Source organism: Syngnathoides biaculeatus, chromosome 17 (assembly GCF_019802595.1).
Source record: "Syngnathoides biaculeatus isolate LvHL_M chromosome 17, ASM1980259v1, whole genome shotgun sequence".
Classification (NCBI taxonomy): Eukaryota; Metazoa; Chordata; class Actinopteri; order Syngnathiformes; family Syngnathidae; genus Syngnathoides; species Syngnathoides biaculeatus.
In genome coordinates, this window is record NC_084656.1 from 21,157,514 (window position 1) to 21,185,134 (window position 27,621).

The window sequence follows — 27,621 nt, forward strand, 5'->3', positions numbered from 1 at the left end:
AGGCTTGTAGGCCGGAAATTACAGTAAATACTGTATTTAAGATTATTGATTAAATTGTTTAATGATTGGCGTCTTCCCTTACATGTTAGCATTAAGCTAGCCGACTTTAGCCGACAGGTTTTTCTGGTTGTATTAAATATACAAAGTGTAATTTTCCATTATTTTATCAGTCAAACTGCTGCTCCGTGTATATAGTGTGTTAAATTGACTAAAATCTTTTGCTTGCAACTCAAACCAAAATAGAAAACGAAACAAAAAAAAACTAGCTAGGCGGCTCGTATCTCAAGGCGTTGGTGTACCTGACGGCGTTTGGTTACTCACAGTTGAGGCCTCCGGCGTTGGTGATGCGTAGCGCCGTCACGTCGTGCAGGAGTCGGCGGAACTCCAAGGCGGACAGCTTTGGCGTCATCTGGCTTTCATCAAGCCTGCGACAACACGGGGACGCATCCTCTTAGTTTCCGACAGATTAGAACAGCAGATGCGTGGCGTCTCTTTGATCACGCTTGATCTGCACCGCGCCGGTAATCTTCGCGTTCGGGGATGATTACAAGCTCATCGACACACACATTATGCTCCTGACACGGAGGCAGACGACGCAAACGTGCTAACTTCGTCGGGTCTTGACGGTTGAGCGTTAGCCCCGCGCGGCCGCGGGATCATCCGCGAACGGCGCGCGGCGACGCATCTGACGCGTGCCGGAATGCCGCCGCCGCCACAAGTGCTGCGTCGGCTCCTTACCGGAAGACAGATAACGCCGTTCTCAAGTATTGTGAGCTGTATCGCGGCGCAGTGTTTGCGCCGCTATATCGCGGATTTTTTAGCAAGTTCAGAGTCGGTCGCACGCTGCGTGGTACCAAAATACGGTGAAACATTCCGACCGGGATTCGCGGAAGAACTGAAGCACGATTAACCTCAAGAAGAAGAGACAGAGAAGGTCTCCAACTAGCTTAGCGCCCGTAAATTCATCGTCCGTTATTACTTTTGTCTGCTGTTTTTATTAGCGGTTATAGTAGCATGTTGCTTGAAGTTTATGTTAATATCTGCTCGCCCGTCCAAGATTTTTTCACTTTATAAGTTAGCATTAAGCTATCAGACTTTTGATGAAATTAAATCGTTTAGTTGAACATTTCGGCGTTTAAATGTTGTACGTGTACATTTTAGAGTGAACGCGGAGTAACCGGGAGAGGAAAAGAATGTCTTGAAGCAAGCACACTTGGCTTCTTTTTGGGAGAACTGTACGAGACTTTCTGGTAGCAGCGTGGGATCAAGTCCCACTCAGTGACGGTGTCGATGCCTGTCCTGCGACTGACCGGCGACCAGTTCAGGGTGTAGTCGGCCTTTCGCTCGAAGCTAGCTGGCATAGGCTCCGGCTTTCCCGCGACCCGCGTGAGGATAAGCGGCTTGGATGAAGGATGGATGGATGTTCACGTTGTAAAGTTGAATTTCTAGTTTTCAAAAAACGAAACAGTACAGAATGATTGAAGCTTTTTAAGGGTCAAACAGTGGTAACGATAAAACCTTTATGATCAGTCACGCAAGTGTAAAAAGAAGCCCCCCCCCCCAACAAAAAATTAAAAATGAAAACAAACACAAAAGCAAGGTTAATCCTCGCCGTCCCGAGAGATGTGCCGGCATCTGGCGTTTCCGTCTTATGCAAACGATCCGTGTACGTCGTGTACAGAACCGCAAGTACCCCCCCCCCCCTTTCTCATTAAAGAGACGCAATTACAAAGCGGGGGCCCGCCCGCTTGGGGGTGGGGTCGGCGTTCACGTAGCTGGACAAACGGAGATAAGCGGCAAGAGCGGACAAAGTCGCCGCGCCGCCCGACCCCGACGGGCGCGTCATTGTACCGGCTAATAATCAGCGGGCAGCAGAGCGTGCTTGTCATCGAGGCCGAGGTCGGTCCGTCTGCTCGGCGCCGATTCGCGTCCGCCGAGCTCGTTGATTTTGCGCAAGCGCAGAGTTTCCGCACACGTGAAACGTATTTGACGTTATGAAAATAGCCGCCGAACCAAAATGTGGCAAAAAGTGTACGAAGTGGACCCCCGATACCACAAGATGGTGGTGAACTATCTATCTATCTATCTAACTTTTTTAATGATTGTTGTTTATGGATTTATAATTTATAAGATTGATATTTACTGGAACACCCAGGCTAACTTTCGCTAGCCTTCTGTGGCATTTTACATTGAGCATGAAGCTTTTTAGCTCAAACTACATCGTTTGGATGATCATTTTATTGTTAAAATATAAAATGTTCATGAACGTTTTAATATGTTTTCAATGTAACTATAATTTAACGTTATTTTTTTTAATATGCTGTATATGCTATATTGTAGATTTTCACAGATTTACATCCCTTGTTTTTTTTTCCATTTTTGAACTAGTGTCCCACGCAAAAAGACAAAAATGGGAGTCGCCGTTTGGCTGCTCATCCCCACAAATCATCTCCTCCTCTTATGTTTTGCCCCCGGGCTCAAATCCTCGCGCCTCAATTCAATCCGCGACGGCGCAATGATCTTTGCACCGGCACGTCGGGCGCCGCCGCTTAACCGGCGAACGCATTTACCGGACCGGCATTCAGAACCTGTCAATCAAGAGTGTCGTGCCCGCGCGCGTACGCTTGCGCTCATGTTTATTTATCGAGGCATTTTTTCCGCCGCGCTTATTATGTACGCCGCGCTTGACGCCTTTGATTGTTGGGGAAATTGCGGCAACAGATGGACGCCCTGATGATGAATCGTGCGGATTTGACGCCAGCTCCAATTTTTCAAGAGTACGACTACTTACGCCGCACTTCTGAAAATACGAGTAGCGCATGGACGATTAATTTTAGGAATATAGTAGGACAAGTTCCACTGAATCAAAAAAAAACTTGCAGCACATGCTACTAGATGAGAAAAAAATTTGAGTATGTACGAATGAAACGAAAATAATCAGAGCTTTTGTATTCCTAAATATCACAACGACAACTGAATACAGAATTATTAGAATATTTGCTGTGGACATACCTAAATAATAGCATACACCAATAGGAACAGATGTACAACTAAAATGAATATGTATGACCAGTCATCTAAAAAAATGTATGTCGATGTCGGTATGCCGCCATCTTGGTACTCCCAAAACGTGTGGAGGACAAATTTCACAGGTTGGATTATGTCGGGGGTTTAGCTCAAAGTTTGGCATTTAGAATTAAAAATTTGACATTTTTTCATTTCTGGTAACATGAAGGATTTTTAATTCGCCAAAAAAGTCGAAGTGCAAAGGAAAGAGTTATAACACCGTTATTAGCAAGAAACCTTGCATATTACTTGGGGCCCGATTTGCGTGACACGTTGACTTTTCCCAAAATACGCTGTGAAGCACTATCATCGTAACATATCAAAAAAACTCGGCATTTTTTTTGTCATAAAAACATTAAATTTGAAGTCAATCAGCTTGATGTATATTTGGAAATAAGGACTCGCAAATGGGAAAATATATGCTAAACGCGTGATACATTTGTTGTCTCTGCGACAAATTTAAACGTTTCCTCGCGTTTGAAAATCAAATTCAATTTGCAGAGTTCTGCATTATGAAATTCATCAAAAATTTCACAGAAAATGTGTTTTCTTGCTTATCGAACGATGAAGTTTGGCGAAATATTGACATCGCTTTTTCGCGAAAAAACGTCGACCTATAAAGGTGAAGCAGAGAGTAAACAACAACAACCGTAAACAAAACTTTCTTCAAGTGAATTAAGCTCATCGGAAAATTAAAAAAAACATTTTCAAACAAACTTTAACAGCGTCAAAGTAAATCTTTCCAATTTACCTGTGGAATATTTTCTCACAGCCACGAAACTGGCGATTAGCGCTCAGGTCGGCATACTTGTTTTGGGAGTAGCAAGATGGCGGATGGCCACTTCAGTTTTGGTGGCCATTGAGCCGTCCAGTCTTTTTTTTTTTTTTTTTTAATCAGTGCATACCACCGACATCGCCACCTTCTTGATCGATTTTGCATCATATTTCTAAGTATCATCGGCTCATTAATTAATCACCATTTGTTAAAGTAGAAACTCTTCCACGGTCGCCATTTTTTGTTCGTTTTTACGGAAAGGTAAAAAGCTGCTACTGGAAGTGACTAAAATATGCTGAGGAAACTTTACTGTGTCATCCTATATCAGCAGTAGCGACACCTCTGACGCGGAGAAGAACTGCAGCACACTTTCAAAATTGAGTGCGTGCGTTGCGTTTTGTAATGTCTATATTTTACTTTTATTTAATTTTTACACGTTTTCCTGTGTTTCACGTCATTTCCTCATTGTTAGCTGTATTACGATGTTAGTCCAGCTCTTTATGAAAATGTGAATAAAATACATGTTCCAAGTACTCCACAAAATATCCAACGTTTAATCGATTCTAAAAAGATTTGATATATTAAAAAATAAAAAAATCACTGCAAAAAAAACTGCGGCACAGTCAATACTCCCCCCAAAAATAAAAAATCTAGAAGCAGAAATAGCAGCGTATGTGCAAATTAATAATTAAAACACTGCACATGTGCTTCTGAATTAATTTTTGAAAAATAGCATACATAGTATACTCCTGGATAAAAACACGCATTCCTTTGTTAATCTGTTAAGACAGCAAGTTTTACAGCGCTTGAGATAAGGGTTCCTTGTCCATTTTTGGAATTTGCATATCATTTTTTTTTTTTGTGAGCACGAGTGCGTGACGGAGGGCGGCGGGGGGGGGGGGGGCGTGGAGGAGGCGAAGCGATGCGCAAAAAAAGTGTGAAGCGAAGCGGAGACGGTGCGAGGAGTCTAATGAGACCTGCAGAGAACTTCTTATCGGGACCACACCGCTGCCTCGCGGAACCGATCCGCTTTGTTAACCGGCGCTTTCGATACTGCCTCCGTGTGCGTACGTGGGATAGAGAGAGAGAGCGATAGAGAAAGAAAGAAAGAAAGAAAGAAAGAAAGAAAGAAAGAAAGAGGAGAGAGAGAAAGAAAGAAAGAGAGAGAGAGAGAGAGAGAGCACAGAACGTACGATAGAAGGTGCACGTTTTACTTGTGAGCATAAAATAGGGCTAATGTTGCCGTATGCACATCCAAAACATTAGCATTAATGTTTATACGAATTAATATTAACCGCAAGGCATTTCCTCAACGTTAAATCTGGGCTGGAACATCCGAGGTTCGGTAGCGCAAACGCAACGTCCGTTATCGTAGCGCAAAAGTCGAGCGCGGCTGTCAGGAGACTTTCCGTGCGGAAACGTGACCCTCTTGCGTCGTTTGATTGGCCGTAGAGCGATGCCTCATTTCTCGACCACGGTCCATTCCGGAAAACGAGTCGGGAAGCAATTTGTTCAAAAACCAAATTGATGCTTCCCATTGCAATGAATGGAAAAAGAAATAACGCGTTCCGAGCCTTAAAAAAAATTGGCTTTTTAAAGCATTTTTTTAGCTTTTCCTGATAATAAACTGCATAGTAGAAATACAAGTATAGTTGAAATACTTTATATCATGAAATAATTTTAGAAATGTATTTATTTTTTGCTTAAAATGTAGTAGAGTACGCTAGGCCGGGAGCGCATTGCCGTACCTGTAGCGACTTGATCCCCGGCCTTGTAAACCTTTTCTACAAACAAAAGTGCAGAATATGTTATGTTATATGTTATTTCCGGGTTTTGTCGGGGGCGTTCGTGTAGCGATTTTCGTTGGAAAACAGATGCGAAAAAATCTCGAAATTTGCGTTCGAAAACCGATCTGTTCGAAAACGGGGACGTTCGAGAACCGAGAGCTTTACTGTACCTGCTAAAATGTTTGCGCTGTTGTGTTTCATACCTGAGCACGAAGGTTTTCCGCGGCGAGAGGCCGGGTTCGTCCCGTCGCGCCGGGCCGGGCGCGAGTTCGGCGCCGAGCGTCATTCCGGCGCCGTCGAGCAGCACGGCGACGCGGTCGGGAAGCAGCTGCGGGGTCTCCGAGGTGAAGGTGACGGAGAGCAGCTGGCCGTAGCTGTGCCTCTGACCACCCACAAATTTGTCTGCGGGAAAAGTTTTTGCTTGTTTGTTGTTTGTTTTCGTATTCTTCTTCAAGACAGGAGGAAAAAAAAAAACACGTTTCAACTACAACTAGCACATATGAAAGAATGGAACAATCATTTTGATAAGTCATATTTTGACATTCCTTGAGTGGAAAAAGTTAGTTAGAAAAAAAAATGTAAATATTTATAAAGTTAAAAAATAAAATATATATTTCGATCTTTGAATCGCAACTTTGTTACTTTTTCCCCCAGTTGTACCAATCCTCGGATGTTTGGGGGAAAAAAAAAATCATCTTTTGTGGTTTAGAAAAACTAAATTTATCCTTTATTGTTGGAATTTTTTCAACAGTACCTCTATTAAAAAAAATAAAAAACTTTCATTTTCGTTTTAAACATGTTTTGAGGTTTAAACAACTTATACTCATAATTTTTTTATATTTTATTGTTTGATGTTTGATTTTTTTTAAAAATGCCCATCTGTACTTTGGTTTAAAAAAAACAAACATTATTTGATGTTTTGTTTTTGTTGTTTTTGTACATTAATTTGCAGTTGTCAAAAAATTGGAAAAGTGCACATTTTCTTTGATAACCATTCTTTTTTCACTTTCATGACAGCATAGCTTTGTGTCTCGTCATATTTCGATCTTTGAATTAAAAATATTCGCCTATTTTGTTCCTTTTTTTTCCCCCAGTTGTACCAATCCTTGGAAGTTTGGGAGAAAAAGGGAAAAAAAATCATCTTTTGTGATTTGGAAAAACAAAATTTATCCTTTGTTGTTGGAATTCTTTTCAACAGCACCTCTATTTAAAAAAAATAATTATTATTTTCATTTTAAACATGTTTTGAAGTTTAAACAACTTATACTCATCCTTTATATATATGTTATTTTTTGACGTCTGATTTTTGGTTTAAAAAAATATTTCGATCTTTGAATTAGAAATATTCGCCTATTTTGTAACTTTTTTTCCCCCAGTTGTACCAATCCTTGGAAGTTTGGGGAAAAAAAGAAAAAAAAATCATCATTTGTGGTTTGGAAAAACTAAATTTATCCTTTATTGTTTGGATTTTTTCAACAGTACCTCTATTAAAAATATATATATTATTTTTGTTTTAAACACGTTTTGAGGTTTAAAGAACTTATACTCATCGTTTTTATATATATATATTTTTTCACATGTTATTGTTTGATGTTTTAATTTTTTAAAAAATGCCCATTTGTACTTTGGTTTAAAAAAAAACAATTTATTTGAAAAATTACATTATTTTATTATAGTTTTTTTTTTAAACCAAAGTACAAATGGGCATTTTTTCTAAAAAAAAAAAAAACATTTTTTTTTTAAGGTGCTTTAATTGTCAAAAAGTATATTCAACTTTTTGATCTTCAAATTATTTTCTTTTTAACTGCATACACGTCCTTTTATTTTTGTTTTTAATTTGCATTTGTCCTTTGAAATTTGAAAATTTGGAAAGTTGCCCATTTTGTTTTGATACCCAATTATTATTATTATTTTTTTTTTAAATCAGGCACATGAAGTTAAAAAGCTGCGCTCTTGCTTGCCTGTGATGCATTTTTCCATATTTTTACATATCTTACTCTTCTTCCGCTGGCGTAGGAGGATCACTTAAATTTCTCTCGTCGTCGAAGGGTGTTAAGCGAGCGCTTTTACATGCGAGGGAGGCAAGAATTAATTTTTAAAACCACCCCTAAATAATTAATCGGGCCACATTTCGACATTCATTCGATTGTAACGGGCAAATAAACAGCGACTTTTTAATTATTTCTTATCTGGCGTTCGAGCTGACGTCGTCGCTTTATGTGGCACCGTCGGTGCGCCGGGCCAAAATCCGAAGAACTCGTCGTTTTACGAGATGAAATGAAAAAGATGAAAATCAAAATCCCGACATAAAAGCAGGAGATAAATGACAAAGCCAAGACTTTGGAACGCATCATGTTTCAGGACGAGAACCTTGACTTGGGACGAGACCATTCTTTCACGAACAGAACCTCCACCGGGGACTGGACACTAGTACCTTCTCATGAAACTAGTAACTTCTCTGGGACTAGTACTTTCTATCAAATTAGAACCTTCTTTCTGGAACAGAACCTTATTTGAAAACTATAACCTCACTCAGAACCTCGCCTTAGGCCAAGATTATCCTCTTCGGACCTTTGAGCCAAGAAATTTCTCTTCCTTCTCTCAAGACTCGAACTTCCTCCTTGGATATGAATCTCATTTCACGACTAGAACCTTCGCTTGGGACTAGAAAACTATCATGGGACTAGTACCTTCTCTTACGATTGGGACGTTCTCTTGGTCTTGGGACCAGACCATTCCCTTGGGTCTAGAACCTTCAGAAGCTCATTTTCCGGGGTCTATCTATCATTTTTTCCAAAAGCAGGAAGTCCAATAAAAAACTAATAGAAATACACCTCCACACCCCCCAAAAAAATTACCGTACTTAAAGGAAAACTCTCCCCAAAATTCATTATCTACAATAAACCCTCTAGTGTGAAGTATTATTACATATATTTTGGACAAAAAAATTGAAAATAAAGAACATTTTGGAGATCCAAGCAAAATCCGATCGTGTGCCAGCTTTGACAGCCAGACCCGGCCGGAAGAAACATCCTTGACCCCTGTCCATGATGTCACCGGTGCTTAGCATTACAGACCGTTCGTTCTCGCTAAGCCAAGGTGCCGACGTGTTCTGCGCCAAACTGCACCAAAACTGAGAAAACGCAGACAAAAGGGGCCTTGTTGAACCTCCCGTGGGGTCAACCTGACTGGATCAAGCCGTGGCTGTCACAGTTGAGGCTGGTTCATCAGCCGGGGAAATTTGCACGCATTTAATCACGGATATATACGTGTGAGCACACAACACTTCCGGGTTACTATTTACGGCGATGCGTGCGTGCAAAAGCCCCCCCCCAAAATCCCCGCCGCCGAGATCGATCGCGAGAGGCTGGCTGCTTGAAAAGTATAACTTGGGGTAAAAAAAAAAAAAAGGCCACACCTGCTGTATATTCTCTACATCTAACCCAACTCCTCACAAACGCCTCAAACAAATCTCCGCGGTCCATATAATGAGATTCTTGTTCATCGTTAGTGCCACGCCCTCTTCTCCAACACGTCAAGTTCCGCCTGTTGTGTATTCCGGCTCAAGCGCACGGCCTTGAACATTGTACATTATGCTATTTTGGTTTTTATTTGTAATAATTTTTCAGAAAAATCTCAAATGAGCAGAGACTGCCGGGTGTTTTAGTTAAATAAATGAAGTTTACGGCTCCAAAATTTGGAGTTGCGTTTCTGTTGCTATTTCCGATCACGGAGAAGGAGCGCTTAAAATCCTGCTAGCGAGCCGAAGACGAAAAGCGGCCCGGAACGTGCTGGAGTGGCGGCGCCGGCTTCAGGCACTCGGGGAGAAAGGTCGTCATGGCGACGGGTTTTTCGACGGCCGTGCTCGCCCCCAAAAATCGTGGTGCGGTGTTTCCAAACTTAAGTTAAATTGACGACGGCAAGTTTTCGACAAATCAACGCCTATCCTCAAATCCGTACCTGGGAGATTCTCTCCTGTCCGCTGCAAGAACAGATTCCAACAACTGCGCAACCCTCCCCGAATGGACTCCAACCTGTTTTCGGTGCATCACTCTGGTCCATCCATCCAACCATGTTCTTCGCCGCTTATCCTCACAAGGATCGCCGAGAGTGCTGGAGCCTATCCCGATCGACGGGCAGGAGGCGGGGTTCACCCTGGACTGGTCGCCGGCCAATCGCAGGGCACGTGGAGACAAACAACCAATCGCACACAGAATCGCACCTACGGGCAATTTCGTGCCCTATTAATGTTGGATGTTTTGGGGATGCGGGAGGAAACCGGAGTGCCCACCTGGAGAAAAGCCACGCAGGCACGGCGAGAACACGCAAACTCCACGCTGGGATTGAACCCGGGACCCCAGAACTGGTCCAGATGAAAAAAAAAATAAATGCCTCACCTCCAACAAACACCTCACCAGTGCCCGTTTTCCCTCCCCTCACTTTCGGCCGGAGAGATTTTTATTCAAATCCGGCCCGCTGGGGCACTTTCCTTCCCCTCGCCAGATTGCCATAAGGACTCGAGTGTGCTGACCCCTCCTATCCAACGCCGCCCCCCCCCCCCCCACTACTAAACTCCTCCCCCACGGCGAGCAGCTGATCACGCTTGTTCCGAGACCTCGGCAGCTGCTCTCCACCGGTTGCTCCGGCGCCGTCCCCGCGGGGAGGGGGGACTCGAACTCCCGCCTTGTGTCAAGGATCGAGCAGATGTCCGGGATCAGGAGGGGCGCGTACGACGGCGGCGGCGTCAAACACCGACGTCTTCAATTTCAAACGCGGCAGATAAATTGAACCTGTCATTTCGCAAAACTGGAAATGTTGCAAATTATTAGTCATCAACGATGATTTGGGTCGCGTGCAAAATGAATATTTTATTCCGAAATCATTGTGATGAGAAAATACAGTAAACCCCCATTGGGATACGTTTAGGTGAAAATCTGTGATAAGGAGACAATATCAAATTCATTTGTCGAACCGTTTCCCAACTCTTAAAATTCATTTTTTTGTCGCTCGTCATGGAAGGAATGATAACGTACGACATTCGGCACAACGATGAATTCATGGCACGTGATAAACGTTAGTAGATGTAATCGCTACGCTAATATTTTTTTCCCCCTAGCGGATGTGCTAGCTGTCATTTATTATTATTTTTTTAAAGGACAGAAGCGTAAGTAACGTGGCGTTCAGGCGTTCCGTCATGACGCAAAACGGCCGACTAAAATTTGCCGTCCATGACGACGAAAGACGTTTCTTCCGAATGAAAAACGGCCGTCGGATGACAGCGATGAAACGCCAAAGAGCGACGGCGCCGGCCTGCTGATTGTCACTGAGAAGTCGCCCCCCCAAAAATGAGAAGTTCCCCCCCCACTCGCCGTTCTACTTAAGAGGCCAGCCGGCGAGCTGTCGCCGAGTCCGACGCCGACTTGTCAGGTTAGCCATTTGGGAGCGCGCGAGCGTGACGCGTGGTCCCGTCGAGCGTCGGCTTATGCCTCCCGGAGTCGTGTGAATCATTAAGACCCGTCTTTGGACCGCCTCGACTTTCTTAAAAAGGATTGATGGAATAAACCCCCCTCCCCACATACACACATACAGTTTGTGACTGCCGGGGGGGGGGGGGGGGGCAAAAATCTGCATCTGATATCATTTAACAGACAACAAACAATGTGCATTATGAATATGCTAATAATGCATGAGTGACAGTGTCAGTAATAGGGACCAAGCAATACCACAAAAACCGAAAGCCCCCCCCCCCCCCACAAATTAAAAAAAAAAATAGATTTAAATGTTGTCACTGTCAGGAACAAATTCCAATCTCAAATCATCTTTGCCCATTGATACGAATACAAATGCCGTTAATCGGTTCCAGTCTCCTGGAAGAACTTGACACATTTTTTTCAATGTTCTCTAATAAGGGGAAATAGCACTCTGTAATACTGCAATTAATAGAAATTTATCGGAATAACAATTCATTTGAATGAAAAGAAATACACAGTTTGCGCTTTATGGTTGATTCCATGTTCTGCTTTGTAAAATGCACGATTTGGGCAAGGGGCAGAAAAAAATGGAAGACTTATTGAAATACATTTTAAGCTTCGCTACATGCTTTTGATCATGTCAAGCACATTGAACTACCTTGTGTTTGAAAAATGCTACATACAGAGAAGAAGTTTCAAATGTTGGTAATTTGTAAATCATATTTTTGGATGCTGTTTTGCCTTAAAGTCCTTAATTTGGAATTCAGCAATAGAAATGAGCACAGATGGGGTCTTTGTCGTAATTTTGCAACATAAACTCATTACTTTCCAAAGAGAGTAACTCGGCCTATCAGTTCCTCCATGATGGCGTCCCGCAGGGCTCTCCGCGATGCCGCAATTTAGGCACGAGCCCCGGAGGAGGCGCCGTTTAATGGGCTTGCGAGTGTTTTGCTTCTGGCCGCAGACGGCGGGGGCCCCGCCGGAGGGTCCTCGCGGATTTGGCGGCGAGAAGTCGACTTGGCAAGGGAGCCAATTTCCACTTTGTTGCCTCTCCAACGCGGACAATTCCATCAGGCCTCTGCTGCTGGGGCAGCTGATAGAAATGAGCCCTAAATCCTGCGGGCGGGGGCCTAGCTTAGTCCCTTATCTTCTAATGGTTCCGATAAAGGAGCGGGGCGGAGGGACGGTCGGACGGAATATCCGCGGCGCGACCCGCTGCCAAATACCGCAATTAATCTCGGGAACAACGGGAACAGGGCGCGGGCATTACAGATGCCGCGCTAACACCCGTATAAATGACATATTTACGACACGGGGGTGGGTTTACTACCTGAAAATAAGACACCGAACGTATTAAATCCTGCCCCCGGGGGCCGGAGCTCCGCTGCCGGAACAATAACGGGCCACGGAACGCCGTTGGGTGTCGATTCTTCTCCCGCGGCACTCACCGGGCGCTCTGTAGAAGCCCGGGTCCTCCTCGGAGAGAGGCAGCAGATAGACTTCGCCCTCCTTCCACAGCAGGGGGTCCAGCCGACCCCCGGAGAACTCGCCCAGCCAGCCGTCCTGATCTGGAGCCGACGAGACATTTGGAAAGGTTACAGTTGGCCTCAGTTATTCACCAGAGATGGCGAATTAGGAATACCAAAAGCCCACAAACGCAACCTTTAATTTTGTCTCGTGCTCGTGCAAGTAACTACTCAAAATCAGTTTTCCACAACTGAGCGTGACTCCCGCTGTCTTGAAAATCTTTTTCAAATTTGATGGCGGTGGAAGAAAATCTATCAGAAGGGTTCGTATTCGGAGGACTTCTGGAATACGGCGAAAGGGATCTCGCAATGGCTGCATCAAATCAAAATGGCGGACTTGGGGTGTCTTTTCCAACTGCAAAACTGCACTTTTACGGCACCAAATCCAGGATTTGGGTGACAAAAACCCAAGTTCGCGTAGCAACTGCCGAATTTGTCTTGGAAGGGCACCTGGAAATGGCCCAAATGACCGAAAACGGTCCCTTTGGACTAACATATCCGACTTCCTGCGTCTTTTTAATCCTGGACTCCAGAGACTCTTCTGTGGCTCTCCACATGCCGGCTAAATTTCATGTTGCTAGGTTACGGTTTCTTCGGAGGCAGAACGTTCAAAGAATTTTGGGAGTCACTACCGAATACTTGTGAGGTATCAATTTAGTCTTTTATGAAGATTCTTTGGATCAGCTTGTCTTTGAAGGACCCCAGAAAATGGCCAAAATGTTCTTCAAACTGCAGCTTCCAACCAATCCTGCGGATGCGTCGCCCGGTTTTACGTAATCCGATCAAAACACGACTGATCTGCTGAAGTGGAGCTGCCTATCCTCAAACACGCCAAAAGTCGATGGACAATCTGGGCCGCCAGCTGGTTTTTACCTTCCGTGAAATCCGAAGTGATGTCGACGGCCGCGAAGCCGCCGGACGAGGAGCAAGCCAGCGAGTGGCCGAAGCAGAAACACGGCTGGCAGCCAGCCGGGTTGTTTTCTTGCAGGTTGAAGAAGCCTGGCTTGCATCTGCGCGCAAAAACACACGTTTATTGAAAACCACGTTCCTTGGAATTGTAGGAGCTCCCCCCCCCCCACAACCAAGGCCACAGTGATGCGTTTTGGGTCCAAACGGATCGCAGATGCACTGGACAGGGTAAAATCAAAAAAATTCACATGAGGAGCGGCAGAATACCGGAATTTGCGGCATATGAGCCGCGACTTTTTTCCACAGGCTTTTTTTTCTAACGGCCACTCAAGTGGAAAAGGTAAAAGTGAGACCGGTGGAATATATGTGCCTGATTTTTACCGGTATGTTTTTTTTAACAGGCCCTGTTAGCGTGGCACTAGCGCTAGCGTTAAACTCTCTGTCGACCGTCTTTCTTTGTAAATATCTCGTGTTTCACTGTGGGCACTTGCGGCTTTTACACAGTTGCGTATGTATGTACCAAATGGTATTTCCTTTACAAATGTACTGGGTGAGGCTTCACACTTTGTGCCGCTGTTTTATCGCAATATTTTTAAGCAATCTTTGTTTTGAATCTGTTTTAACAGTATACACTACAGGCAAAACCGAAATTAGAGATGCACACCTTAAGTGTAGCACCACGAAGTCAGCATGTTCTTGAGTACTCTGGATTCGGGCTCATGTATGCCCGTAGTTTAGAGTGGCTGCCGCTTAAGAAATGTTTAACTCTCGACTGAAGACTTAAAACACACCTAAAACACGACAAATTCTCTTGCCCTGCTGCACCACTTTGACATCTGAACTTTAGCCTGTTTTACTGCCGCTCGTCTTTCCTCCCCCCTGCTCTACTGCTTGAAGAAGAGACCACACGACGAGGGGAAGGAAGGGGGGGGGGGGGTGCGGGGCTACAATTTTTCCAACTGGTTGCGGTATGCCGCATAGTAGCGAGGGAGTGGGGGCTACCATGAACTCAGAAGCTGGAGCCAATTTTACTGCTGCGCACACAAGGCCACACTAGTCACTGAAATTATGTTACGTGAAATGATCCAGAAAAAAAGTTGTAATTTTTGTCGATTCTTGGTGTCTCGATAAACCCGGCAGTGTCCTTTTTTTTTTAAACGGTAAAAGTGACCACTGCAAGGCAGCCGGGATAGGCTCCAGCGCTCCCCGCGACCCTTGTGAGGATAAGCGGCAAAGAAAAATGGATGGGTGGAAGCGACCACAGTAGTGATTATTGATTACTGCAAGTTAAGCTTATGTGTATTTATAGCAAAAGTGGATGAATTTGTGTGTTTCATTTCTAAAAGAAAAGAAAAGTTCGAGAACCACCGCAGTAGAGGATTATGCACAGACCGACCGGGACAGGTCCTGAGGAGGATTACTTTCCGGAAGCGTCTACATGCGGTGTCGATCACATTCCAAAATGAGTAAAAAAAAAAAAAAAAAAATCCTTCCATTACCTCCGGTCTCAAAGTGAAGTTGCGTGATTGCCAATCCAGAATACCTCAGCCGACCAATAACGGGGGTCCAAATGGCTACCGATACATCTCTCAACAATTGCTGCTAGGAAATCACCGGGTATTCATATCTGGATCGGATACACAATTTTACTTTTTCTTATTTTTCCCAGGTGAAAGAAGAGCTGCCGCGACACGGGGAAGGGTGGTGGTGGTGGTGGTGGTGGGGGGGGGGGGACCCCCCCCGAAAACATCTGCCGGCGGACGAGATCGTAGCCTCACCTGCCGCAGTCTCTCCCCTCGGCGTTGGCCTTGCAGCGACAGCCGCCGTCCAGCGGCGAGCAGACGCCCGCGCTGCCCCCGGGGGCGCACTCGCACGGCCTGGGGGGGGGGGGGGCACAAAGTCAACAGACGCAGTGAGTCAGACCCGCAAAAAAAAAAAAAAAAGTGCTTGACGGGCTTTTGCGATTGATTGCTTTTGTTTGGAACAGCAAATCTAATTTTAATGAGAGGCGCTATTGCAAATAATTTAATTATCTTCCAGCAAAAGCGTCTCCCCTTGTTTCTGCTCCAGTGGGCTGAATAATTCACACTGTTGCTCGGGCGCCTGATTTTTGCAGCATCTGTGATGGAAACGTCCGCGTTCTCCCCGCGCTCCGCCGGAATCTAATCTGCGTAATAAATGGCCACGAGGTAACCGAAACCTGCGACGCGTCGGCTTCCTCTTATCTCATCTCGACTTCGGGTTTTTGGGGGGGGGGGGGGACAAAGCGTCGGCTAAACAAAAGGCGTAACGCCCGCGCGTGATGCATCTTTTGCATCGATTTGATTTCAAAATGGAGGCGGTAAACCTCGTGGCACCTGCGCGCATTGTTCTTGTACGTTTTCGGCGTTTATCTAGCAAAGCGAACGCGGCTTTGGCGAAATTCCGTCGGACCTGGACCCGTTTCGAGTGACGTGGTCTACACGGGGAGCATTGAGATTCCGCCCGGCAGGCGGAGCGGGTCAGGGAGCGCCGACGCGGACGTGTACACCTTGAATATAAACCAGAGAGAAAACACACTTTGCATGCACGCGCGCGGAGAAGTAACCCCCCCCCCCACCCCAATCATATTAACGAGGTCATATTAATAATCACAAGACTGGCGATGAAATGCATACAGATGTTGACGGCCGCCATTCGCAATTTTTGCCCTCTGACATTCACCATTTGAAAGGAGCATTTTTGAAAATTAAATGTAAACGTAGGGTTAGCACGGTGGATCCGCTGGGAAAGCGTTGGCCTCACAGTTCCGAGGTCCCGGGTTCGATCCCGGACCCTCCTGTGTGGAGTTCGCAGGTTCGGGTTCCTCCCACATCCCAAAAATACGCAACGTTAATTGGACACTAAATTGCCCAAAGGTGTGATTGTGAGTGCGGCTGTTTGTCTGGATGTGCCCTGCGATTGGCCGGCGACCAGTTCGGGGTGTGCCCCGCCTCCTGCCCGTTGACGGCTGGGATGGGCTCCGGCACTCCCCGCGACCCTCGTGAGGATAAGCGGCGAAGAAAACGGATGGATGGATGCGGAGGACCCACAAAAGTCTTACAAAGCCTTGCTAAAAAGTCAACGTATTTTGATTCGATGCGGGAAAATTGTGCCAGTGACGAGTTTTTATAAAACCTAAACTTTTATTAAATCTTTAAAATTGAATTCATCCCCAAGAGACATTTTTAGTTAGCATCGACGGCAATCACACAAAACGGTGTCAAGAAATTCTGCCCATATGGACACAGGAAGTCAGCCATCTTGGTTGGATGCGGCCATTTTTTAAGGCGACCTCGGCTGTTTGAGATTTTGTCAGATTGCCACTGGACCAAATATGAATTTTTGGACTTACATACATACGCTAATCAGGCAGGTGATGCTAACGCTAGAAGGGAAAAATGTACATTTTGTAATTGTGCGAGGGCGGAGCCTGACTAAAAATGGATAACCCGCCCATAAAACATAACTTTCCAATAAATCTTTTTGAAAATTCAGCTCCTGAAGCCCGTTTTTCCTTTGCAAGATGAATTTTTTCCTCGTCACGAGAAGCCCCGCACAAAAATTTCTTTTAGCCTCATTTGGGTCGTTTCTGCCTGCCCGAGACGCGATCGGATTCTTTGCTCTGATATTCGTCAAAATGCAAATTTTGCCTCTGACCTGGAACACCTCAGACGCCTCCGTCAATGATTCAAAATCAAGCCGGTCTCGACGAGGATCCGAGAGATCCTGTCCGAAATCCATAAAAAATGAATTGCATTGTTGATGTCCCCCCCCCTGTTGTTTTAATGGGCAAGGCGGTCGACTAAGGAGAATATTTCTCCACCTGTGTCTCAATCCCTCCTCTGAAGTTTAGCTGATGGATGTGGTCGCCATGGCAACAAGCAGGTTTGGTCAGAGGTTATCTCCGCGCGGCGGCGCGCTAGCAACCGCGGCGGAGGGGAGTCGGCGAGGCGGTGAGGGCAGAAACGATGGGAGGTTGTTATTTTTATTTTTATTTAAAAAAAAAAAAAAAAAAAAACATTCCGCCTTGTGTAAGTGCGCCGCAGTCATCCGCCGCGTCAGGATTTGCTGCTAAAAATATGCTAATGTGATCCGCGGACTAAAGCTCTTACGCAAACGTGCTGCAGGTGATAATGCCGTCGTCGCCCGGCGCTCGGTTTCCCCTTAATGTAAAAACGCGCGGCTCGCTCGGGAACCGTCAACAAACAACATTGTAATCCCCGCACGGCGTCTCGAGCGGACGTTCGTGAAAATGTCGACTTTGTCGCTAGGTCGTTTCCCCTCGGCGACGTGAGTTTCGCGAAAAGAGGCCGTCGGGAAGTCTTAAAAGATGCGAGAGGTCAGCCGTTTTAGGGTCTACACAAGGTGTCGTTCTTTTTGTTCTTCAAGGAGCGCAGCTACAGCGAAGAAAATAAGTATTTGAACACCTGTCTATCAGCTCCAATTCTGACCCTCGAAGACCTGTTAGTCCGCCTTTAAAAGTCCGCCTCCACTCCATGGATTATCCTGAATCAGATGGACCAGTGTGAGGTCGTCAAGTGCATAAAGACAGCCGTCCACCCCGTACGATGAGCAAGACTCAAACTTTGCTGTTGTACAACTAGGGCGAAGGAGAAATTGCCAAGCAGCTCCACTGCTGGCGCAAGAAGCTAAACATGACAGTGTCACAGTGACATTTCCCAAACTGCCTCTGCGTCTCCGGAGTCCTGCAATTGGGTCCTGCTCCGTACCGATGGGTCGTGACAGACGGTCAGTCTCAATCGGAGTGGAGCCCCGTGCCAGGTATCACCTCGTGGGGTCTCCATGATCCTTAGAAAGGTCAGGAATCACCCCGGGACTACACGTCAGGACTTGGTCAATGACCTGAAAAGAGCTCAGACCACCGTTTCCAAGGTGACTGTTGGTGATACCCGAAGTCGTCATGGTTTGGAATCATGCGCAGCACGGACGGTTCCCCTGCTTAAACCAGCACACGTCAAGGCCGGTCTTGAGTTTGCCAATGACCGTTTGGATAATACAGAGGAGTCATGGGAGAAGGTTTTGTGGTCAGGTGAGACCAAAATGGAACTTTTTGGTCATAATTCCACTAACCGTGTTTGGAGGAAGACGAATGATGAGTTCCATCCCGAGAACACCATCCCTCCTGTGAACCATGGGGGTGCTAGCATCATGCACTGTATTGAGGAGAGGATGACCGCGAGATTTTGGGGAACAATGACCCGAAGGACACAGCCAGGGAAACCAAGGCGTGGCTCCGTAAGAAGCGTATCAAGGTTCTGGCCCGGCCGAGCCAGTCTCCAGACCAAAACCCAATAGAAAATCTTTTTTTCTCAGCGACAGCCCAGAAACCTGTCTGATCTAGAGAAGATCTGTGTGGAGGAGAGAGCCAAAATCCCTCCTGCAGTGTGTACAAACCTGGTGAACGACTACAGGAAACGTTTAACCTCTGTAATTGCAAACAAAGGCTCCTGTCGCAAATATTAACATTGGTTTTCTCAGGTGTTCAAATACTTATCACACAAATAAATCATTTTCTGGATTTCTCTCTGGAAATTTTGCTCTCAAGTTGATGCAAAGCAACGAGCCCAAAAGACAGATTTTATCTGGAAAAACTGCTAAGCGGGGTCTCACCGCCGGGTGAGAATTTGGCTTGCCAATGTAGTTCCGGCGCCGCCGCTCGTTGCTCACCTGCAGCCGGCGGGGCCGAGCGAGTGGAATCCCGGGCGACACGTGTCACACTTGTCCCCCGTCACGCCTCGGCCGCCGCACTCGCACCGTCCCTCGCTGTCACACCGCAGACTCGCCGAGCCTGCCGGGTCCCGGTCGCGGCGGGAAGACGTAAAAAGAGAGAAAATGGGGTGACGGCGATGAGCGATCGATGCGCGCTTAATCAATTCCGGGAATAACGAGAACACCTGCTATTGGATTTGTGTTAGGGAAACGGGAGGCCGGGCGAGCGGGAAATAATGCGGACACGCCGCCCGCTCGGGTTAATGGAGAGAAAAGAGCCGACTGGGACGCTGCGGCCGGCGAACGAACGCACGGCGGATGGAGTCCGTTGTCGCGTGTGATCGATAGACGGGGACGATCGCCTGGCGCCGCAAAGAATCAGAATCCCACCCCGGTAAGAAAGCCTCCCAAGCAGCTGGTAGGGTTTCCCACCAGGTTTATTCTGGTTTCCAGTCGGGGTTTCAAACGAGGGTCGTGGTTTCTAAATCAGGCCAGGATTTGGGTTTCAGACAAAGTACGGGTTCTGTTTCGAAAATTAGCCTTTCAGGATCGAGTTGAGTTTTGGAAGGACGGACGGTTTCAAATGAGTTTTTCGTGCTTGGGTTGGGTTTGCAAATGAAGTTTTCACAACAAACGGTTTGGGTTTGAAATCGGCATTTCAAGTCTGAGTTAGGGTTTAGAAATCGGCTTTCAAAATAAGGGGTGTCAAAATCATTTTCCTCGCGGGCCACATTGCGGTTCCGGTTTCCCTCAGAGGGCCGTTATGACTGTGAAAGAATACAAATATTTAATGGTCTGATCGTATTTATATCATCAATTCACGATCTGCTTTTGGTATCGGAAATCAAGGGCAACGCGTTTTTCAACTACTCATGCTTGGAATATCTCAACTTTATCATTTGCCATGCATGACAATTTGACATTTTTGTACAAATTTTTACAAGAATCATCGAAATCGACACTCTGGATTTGGCTTGGCGGGCCACATAAAATCACGCGGCGGGCCGGTTCTGGCCCCCGGGCCTCGAGTTTGACACCTTCCGAGCTTGGGACAGGATTTCCATCCAGGTGTGGGGTTTCAAATTTGGGTCTAAAAACAACCAATCACAACTTCGACTCGGGGTTGTGTTCAAAATATGTTTTCAAACACGGGTTAAGGTTTCAAATCGGTCATAAAGAAGTTTTTCAGGTTTCAGGGTGAAGGTCTTAACGTTCCGACAACTTACCGTTGATGTTGCAGTTGCAGGGCAGGCAGGGCCCGTCAGGCGAGCCCCTGAAGTGGTTCTCGCGGCACCGCTCGCAGTGGGCGCCGTCCGTGTTGTCCCGGCACTCCAGACAACGCCCCCCGCTGCCCGTGGCGCGGTACTGCTCCGCGTCGAAAACGCAGCGGTCCGAGCGGCCGCTGCAGTTGCACCCTGAAGGAGGTCGCCGGGAAGAGATCGGAAAACAAACGGCGCTGTTGGGCGTTCTGGGATTGGATGATCGCTTCCGAGCCGGTTGCTAATCTCATTTCACACGGGCCTAATGAGGAGTCGGTCCGCCGTCGGCGGGGGGAAGCCGAGATAGCGTAATTTGTCATTTGTGTTGATACAAGAGCAAATTAGTCAGCCGATAAGGCGGCGCCGGCGTAGCTCCGAGCCGCAAATCCCTCCCTAGTTTTTTGCTCAGCCAACCCTGAGGGGGGATTTAGGTGAAATTGCTCGTTTTATTACGAACACGGTGCTCTCGCGCTCTGTTTTGCTAGTATTAGCCATATGCTTACCCCCCCCCCCAACACCACTACACCCCACCCAGCGCTAATAAGCCAGCGATGTAACAGCTTGCCTTCTTTGAAAGAAAAACAGCAACGTTTTGCAAAACTTCGCAGCAGGCCACTCGCAAACGAGGTTGAGCGATTTGAGCGCCGGTTTGGGTTTGGCATTTCGGTTTCAAGACCGGGTTGAGATTTCAAGCCGCAGGAAAACTTCTGGACAGTATTTACAAATGAAGCTACGAAGTAGGGTTTTAAATGTCGGTTTCTTGCAAAGATTCGGGTTTCGAGCCGGGTTCTGCTTTGAGAGAACCGGCGCGTGTCCACAAGTGACGCGCTCTCCTCAGACTGCCGCGCGTGGAGGCGTCTACTTAGCGCAGTGGCGGCCGCGTCGTCGCTACACCTAAAAGAGGCCTCGGAGGCTCTTAGCGCACCACGTCAGCGTCCCATTGGCTGAGCACTCTTTAACATGGCTAACGCAAGCGCCGCAGGCGGTCCCCCCCCACCCCACCCCCGCCCCGTACGGTTCCTCTGGGTTTTGGCTGGTGGACGTTAGCCTGGCTGAGAAGGTTCCGTTTTTGTTGTGTTTTTCTTTAGCAGCCATTTCACGTGCGGTGGGATGCAGATTGGTGGCATTGCAAATGTAGTCACTTAACTGCAGATGGGAGGTGTCTAGGGAGGTTTTCAGTCAATCATTTGGAGGCTAGCTAGCTAACATTTCGCCGTTCAAAAATCCCACCAATAAAATGCTGTTGTGCTAAACTTAATGATGCAGAATTAAAAGATATTACTCTCGTTTTTTTTTTTTTTGTTTTTTTTTTAATTATTTCTGTTGACAATAATTAGCAGAAAATAAACAAAGCCCTCTGTAGCGGAAGACCAGTATGGCGGCTAAGGCGTAATGACAAAAATGGAAGCGACGCGATTTCCTACGTGCACGTCCGATTCCACATTCCGACTTATTTAGCATTAGACGGCTCCGATTAAGTTGCCGGTTCTATTTAAAGCGCCTGCTGCTCGGAATTAAGAGGAGGAGTAATTAAAAACGAGCGTGCGGCAAAATCGACTTCAATGGCGGGGGTACTTGTAGGCTTTATGTTTTGATGCCAGCCAATTCCGAGTCCTCCCTGACAGCCTTCCGTCAAAGAGTGACGAGCCAAAGCCTGCCAAACACTCCAATTCACACACACTCTGCTGACGCTTCTGGCAAACAGATGTGCAAAGCGACATCAAATGTTCGCGTCCGCACAAAAACACAGATGCCGCTTCAAAGGTACAGTGTGTTCCAGAATTTCCCGCGTATTTATAGAATGTACGACAGCGGCCTTTATTTCTTCTTCTTCTTCTTTTTTTTTTCCTTTTTTTTTTTTAATTCATGTCATCCTCTAAGTTGGGCACGAGCTGTGTGGTTTTAAAAGCGTTATTTTTAAATTGCGACTCGAGAGTCTGAGGGAAAAAGTCCCACTCGCTCGCTCATTCGACTTTTGTCAAAAAAACATTTTTAGTTTCTATTAAACATTGCTTGCTATCTACCTAGCTAGCTAGCTAACAAACAAACAAACTAACTAACCTTTAGAAGAAATCTGTTGTGTGTTTTTCCTACACTTTGCTAAAAATACGTAACTAACTGCTAACCGGCTGCTAGAGAAAATTCTTGTGTTTTTACACACTTGGCCATTAAATCTGATTCTGATACTACCTACCTAGCTACCTACCTACCTACCTACCTACGTACCTACCTACACACTTACCTAACTAACTCACTAACCTTTAGCTGAAATCTGTTGTGTGTTTTTCCTACACTTTTCTAAATACGTAACTAACTGCTAACCGGCTGCTAGAGAAAAATTCCTTGTGTTTTTACACACTTGGCTATTAAATCGGATTCTGATACAAACTAACTAACTAACTAACTAACTGACCAACTGACTAACTGACTAACTAACTAACCTTTAGCAGAAATCTGTTGTGTGTTTTTCCTACACTTTGCCAAATACGTAACTAACTGCTAACCGGCTGCTCGAGAAAAATTCCTCGTGTTTTTACACACTTGGCAATTAAATCTGATTCTGATTCTGAACTCACAAGCAAGTGAAATTGGATTGTACCGTTTGGATGCCGCAGTCTCCACGGACTCCCCAAAATGTTATTTTCGTCCTTATTCTTGGCCGCTAGCGAAGACAACTTACGCAGACACTCGTTAGCCGATTCCCCGGTGGCCCTCGCCCAGGGTCTGTCCCGGTAGAAGGGCCGACACCTCTGGCAGTCGTCTCCTTCCGTCTGATGCTGGCAGGCGCAGACCAGGCCTTCGCCTCCGCCGTCTCTGCCGCGCTCGGCCCACACGCACTCGCTGGCGTGGCCGTTGCACTTGCATCTGAGGGCGGTGAACGTGGGTTATTGCGGTACCTTAATGACCGACAACTAACTGGCCAACAGACCGAACGACCAGACAAATGGACCATCTAACCAAGTACGTAATCGGGCTAAAATAATAACTTTGGGTTCTTTTAACACTTACCGCAGTAAACGCTAAGGTAATTTATCGGTTGGTTTAACAAACCAACTATCAAATAGACAAACTTAACAAAATCGGGTGAATACCTGACTAAACAAAGCAACCGAAGTAACCAACCAACCAACCCTGCTAATAATTTTCTATAGAAATCTATAGAATTTGATAGGATTTGTACAGAACAACTTGTTCTGTAAATCGTTTCGTGTGAATTTCTATAGAATTTCTACAGAACAAAAATGTTTCTATAGAAATTCTATAGCACTTGGGTCCTAAAGTTCTACACTTCTTGAGAAATTCTTTAGAAATATTCTATAGAATTTTTTTTAGCAGGGGAGCAAATAACTAATGAACTACTTGATTAACCACCCAACCAACCAATAAAACAACCAACTAATAAACGCATCCATTTTCTTAGCCGCGTATCCTCACGAGGGTCGTGGAGCCTATCCCAGCTGTCAACAGGCAGGAGGCGGGGTACGCCTTGAACTGGTCGCCGGCCAATCGCGGGGCACATGGAGACAAACAGCCACACTCACAATCACAATCACACCTAGGGGCAATTTAGAGAGTCCAATTAATGCTGCATGTTTTTGGGATGTGGGAGGAAACCCACGCAGGCACGGGGCGAAGATGCAAACTCCACACAGGTGGGTCTGGGACCGAACCCGGGACCTCAGAACTGTGAGGCCAATGCTTTACCAGCCGTTCCGCCCACATGAACTAAATACCTGACAAACTGATTGCCAACCAACCCATCAACAAGTGACCCACCTTAATCACAACCAGACAACAAAGTGACCCACAAAAACAAAAAAAGTGTCAAAGCATGACTACGTTGGCCCTTTTGCGTGCGCAGAGGTGTCAGCAATGTTCTCCCGGAGGTGTCCGCCATCTCGCCGCAGTGTCACCAGGTTCTGCCAAGCGACCGCAACGGGTCTTGTCGACGACTGATGTCGTGCGTCATATCACAATACCTCAGTTCGCTCGAGGCTTCGCTTACTGCCGCTGTCACTCAAACAAAGGCGGCGGAATTCATTTCAGAGCGCCAGCAATACACAACGCACGTCACCACAGAGGCCGTTTAGCTTGTAATTCTCGTAACGTCCGTGCAAAACACGGGCGTTTTCGTTAAAATGTCACGGTGTCGACCCGGGCCGCGGCCGCGGCCGGTTATGACTGTGTCGTGAAAGCGCCACGCGTCGCCTGACTAACGCGTTGTCACGCGGGTCTCCTCCCCCAGGTGTCGAGACGTTGCCGGCCGATCTGTCACGGGCGCGCCGCTGAGGCTGAGCGGCGGTGACAGGTGTCAGATCAATTTGAAACTCCGGCTGAAGGGTTCGTCGCAAAGACTTACCAGCGCTACCTGCGCGGGGTGAGGTGCCGTCTGCTACTCTTTCGTCCGTGAGAGTCGTAAACAACTGCAGTCTTGAGTCTCGCAACTGCTATATTTTCCCCGCAGACCTTTGCTGTGCTCATGTGAACCGAGTTTCCGGATAAAACAGCAGAAGTGTTACCTATGTCAAGACTTCTGGTAATGTTTTAGGTAGGTAACTAACTAATTGACTATTTTGCTAACCAAAAAAGCAGCACCAACCACACAAAAAAAACTCTTAAGAGGTGGAGACTGTCCATGTGTTAGAATGTTGTGGGTTTTATGTTCGTTTACCGACTGCAATTAGAAAGATGGAGACAGGCGCTGGAAAGGAGAGGAATGAAGATTAGCCGAAGTAAATCAGAGTATCTGTGCATGAATGAGAGGGGGTGGAGGGAGAAGAGTGAACCTCCAGGGAGAAGAGATAGCGAGGGCGAACGACTTCAAATAATTGGGGTCAACAATCCAGAGCAATGGGTGGGTGTGGGTGTGGTAAAGAAGTGAAAAAACGGGTCCAAGCGGGGTGGAACAGTTGGCTGGAGGTGTCCGGTGTTCTATGTGACAGAAGAGTCTCCGCGAGGATGAAGGGCAAAGTCTATAAAACAGCGATGTACGGATTAGAGACGGTGGCGCTTGAGAAAAAAACGGAAGCAGAACTGGAGGTGGCAGAAATGAAGATGTTGAGGTTCTCGCTCGGAGTGAGCAGGTTGGATAGGGTTAGAAATGAGCTCATTCGAGGGACAGCCAAAGTTGGATCTTTTGGAGAAAAGTTCAAGGGAGCAGACTTCGATGGTCTGGACATGTCCAGAGGCGAGAGAGTGAGTAAATTGGTAGGTGGCTGGTAAGGATGGAGCTACCAAGGAAGAGAGAGCGAGAGGAAGACCAAAGAAAAGGTTGATGGAGGTTGTGAGGAACGACATGAGGACTGTGGGTGTTAGAGAGAAAGATACACGAGATAGGCTTCGATATAAAAAGATGACACGTTCAAGCCGAAAGGAAAAGAAGAAGAAGAAGACTGACTGATGAACCAGTAGCTTATGAATCCCTGCATACTGAGCCCATTTGGAATGTTTTGCTAACCAAACCAGCAGCACATACCACAAACATAAACAGGCTCTCAGAAGTCGTCACTTCTAACTAATGTTGTAATCTTTACGGTAACTTACTAATTGACAGACCTTACACAAATCCATCCCCCAACAAATCATAACGGACACAAACGACCAACAAACAAACAAACAAACCGACCGACCAACCAACTTCCAAACACTAATTAAACGAGCCAACCACGACCAGTTAACTAACCGTCCAATCAACTGACAAACAAAGTGACCCTCTTGCCAACCCACCAACTAAACAACGAGCCAAGCGGCAAAGCCATGAAGCAAGGCACCGTCAACTCCATCGAGCATCAGCAGCATTTAGTTAAATGGCAGCAGATGCCAGGAAAACATATTCCTGTTTTCATAAAAGCCGTATGCAGAACAAAATACCACATAGAAGTTCTTTCAGTCAGTTCACAGATCGCTCCAGCGCCTACATGGATGATAGAGCCCGCTCATGCAGCCGTTCATTAGCGGGCGACGACGCTATGGGCGCTATATATATCTAAATACGCAGACGCGGTTCACGTTTGATGCTCGGATGCGCATTTCCAGGCGCTCGTTACCTGCCGCCGACGGAGAAATCGGAGATGGCGTAGAAATACGACCGCAGGACGTTGGCGTCCTTGAAGACCTCGTCGCCGAAGGTGTTGAGCCTGTCCAGGGAGATGAGCAAGTCGGTCGCCGTCACCCATTCCTGGAAAACAAAAATCAGCCCCCGGGGGTCAGGAACAACAATGGATGAAGATGATCTCAAGCAGGGTTGAAGTCATAAAAAGAAAAACAAAGTCAATTCGATTGATCGGAATTGAGTTGCGAGCTGATGTGGATTTCTTCCGCTAACAATATGGCTGTGAACACAAAAGTAACAGTTGAACGTTGCCAAAGGAGCCACTGCGGCGACCATTTATCCGAGCGACTTTCATTCCTGCTAAGCGACGGACAACATGAGCGGAGCTATTTTCATAAAGCGTTACGTTTTTCATCACGGCATGCGTCGCACTCACCTATTGTTGTGTTGTGTTTTTCCCCCGACCTCAAGGTTCACAATTCATACAAGACGAGCGGCTCTCCTGCGTTCAGGATCGGAGACGTTCAAGGCCACATACCCAGGTAGTACACTTCACGGTTGTCGCATTATGCCTAAATCCCCAGGTGGCGTGAAGGATAGTTTATTCTTACGTAAACGCCAAACATGGCCTTGACGTCATACCCGCGGACAACGTGAATGCGTGTCTAAATTCTCTCCCGGGGAACAGGAACGAGTGGGCGCGGAGTCTCGTTCAGTTAGAATGGTCACTTGCGCTTTACTCCTTAAGGACAATGAAAGACGGAAATTTACATAATGTATTGCATGTACAGTACCTGATCTATTGCAACCCTGGCTGACCCTGCTTGAAAGCCAGTGATTTGAAACCCCCGATGTTATGAAACCAAACAGGTGATTACCGTGGCCGTACCTACCGCAGAAACGAACCTCGATTGTGGGGAAATTTTCCAGAAATCAAGTTCATTGTCAAAAGAGGGCGGGTTGAAGCGAAATTATACACGCAAAGTATGTCGCTGAAAGACGCAGGCGCGATAACGCTTGTGTTG

At 46.4% G+C, this 27,621-nt stretch overlaps 1 protein-coding gene across 2 annotated transcripts in view; it reads right to left on the reverse strand.

The window, feature by feature from the left end:
- Positions 1–27,621, reverse strand: part of lamc3 (laminin, gamma 3) — an 89,262-nt gene that overhangs the window by 36,107 nt on the left and 25,534 nt on the right. For both annotated transcript variants that reach the window (XR_009792375.1, XM_061802243.1), the window contains exons 3-11: positions 26,592–26,722; positions 23,225–23,409; positions 20,512–20,700; positions 19,244–19,364; positions 15,313–15,411; positions 13,499–13,635; positions 12,548–12,667; positions 5,832–6,030; positions 322–425 (exon numbers count right to left, since the gene is read on the reverse strand). Coding sequence is in view for 1 of the 2 variants with exons in the window: in XM_061802243.1 (XP_061658227.1) it covers positions 322–425; positions 5,832–6,030; positions 12,548–12,667; positions 13,499–13,635; positions 15,313–15,411; positions 19,244–19,364; positions 20,512–20,700; positions 23,225–23,409; positions 26,592–26,722 (1,285 nt within the window). In the remaining variant the exon portion in view is untranslated. The remainder of the gene's footprint in view (positions 1–321; positions 426–5,831; positions 6,031–12,547; positions 12,668–13,498; positions 13,636–15,312; positions 15,412–19,243; positions 19,365–20,511; positions 20,701–23,224; positions 23,410–26,591; positions 26,723–27,621) is intronic.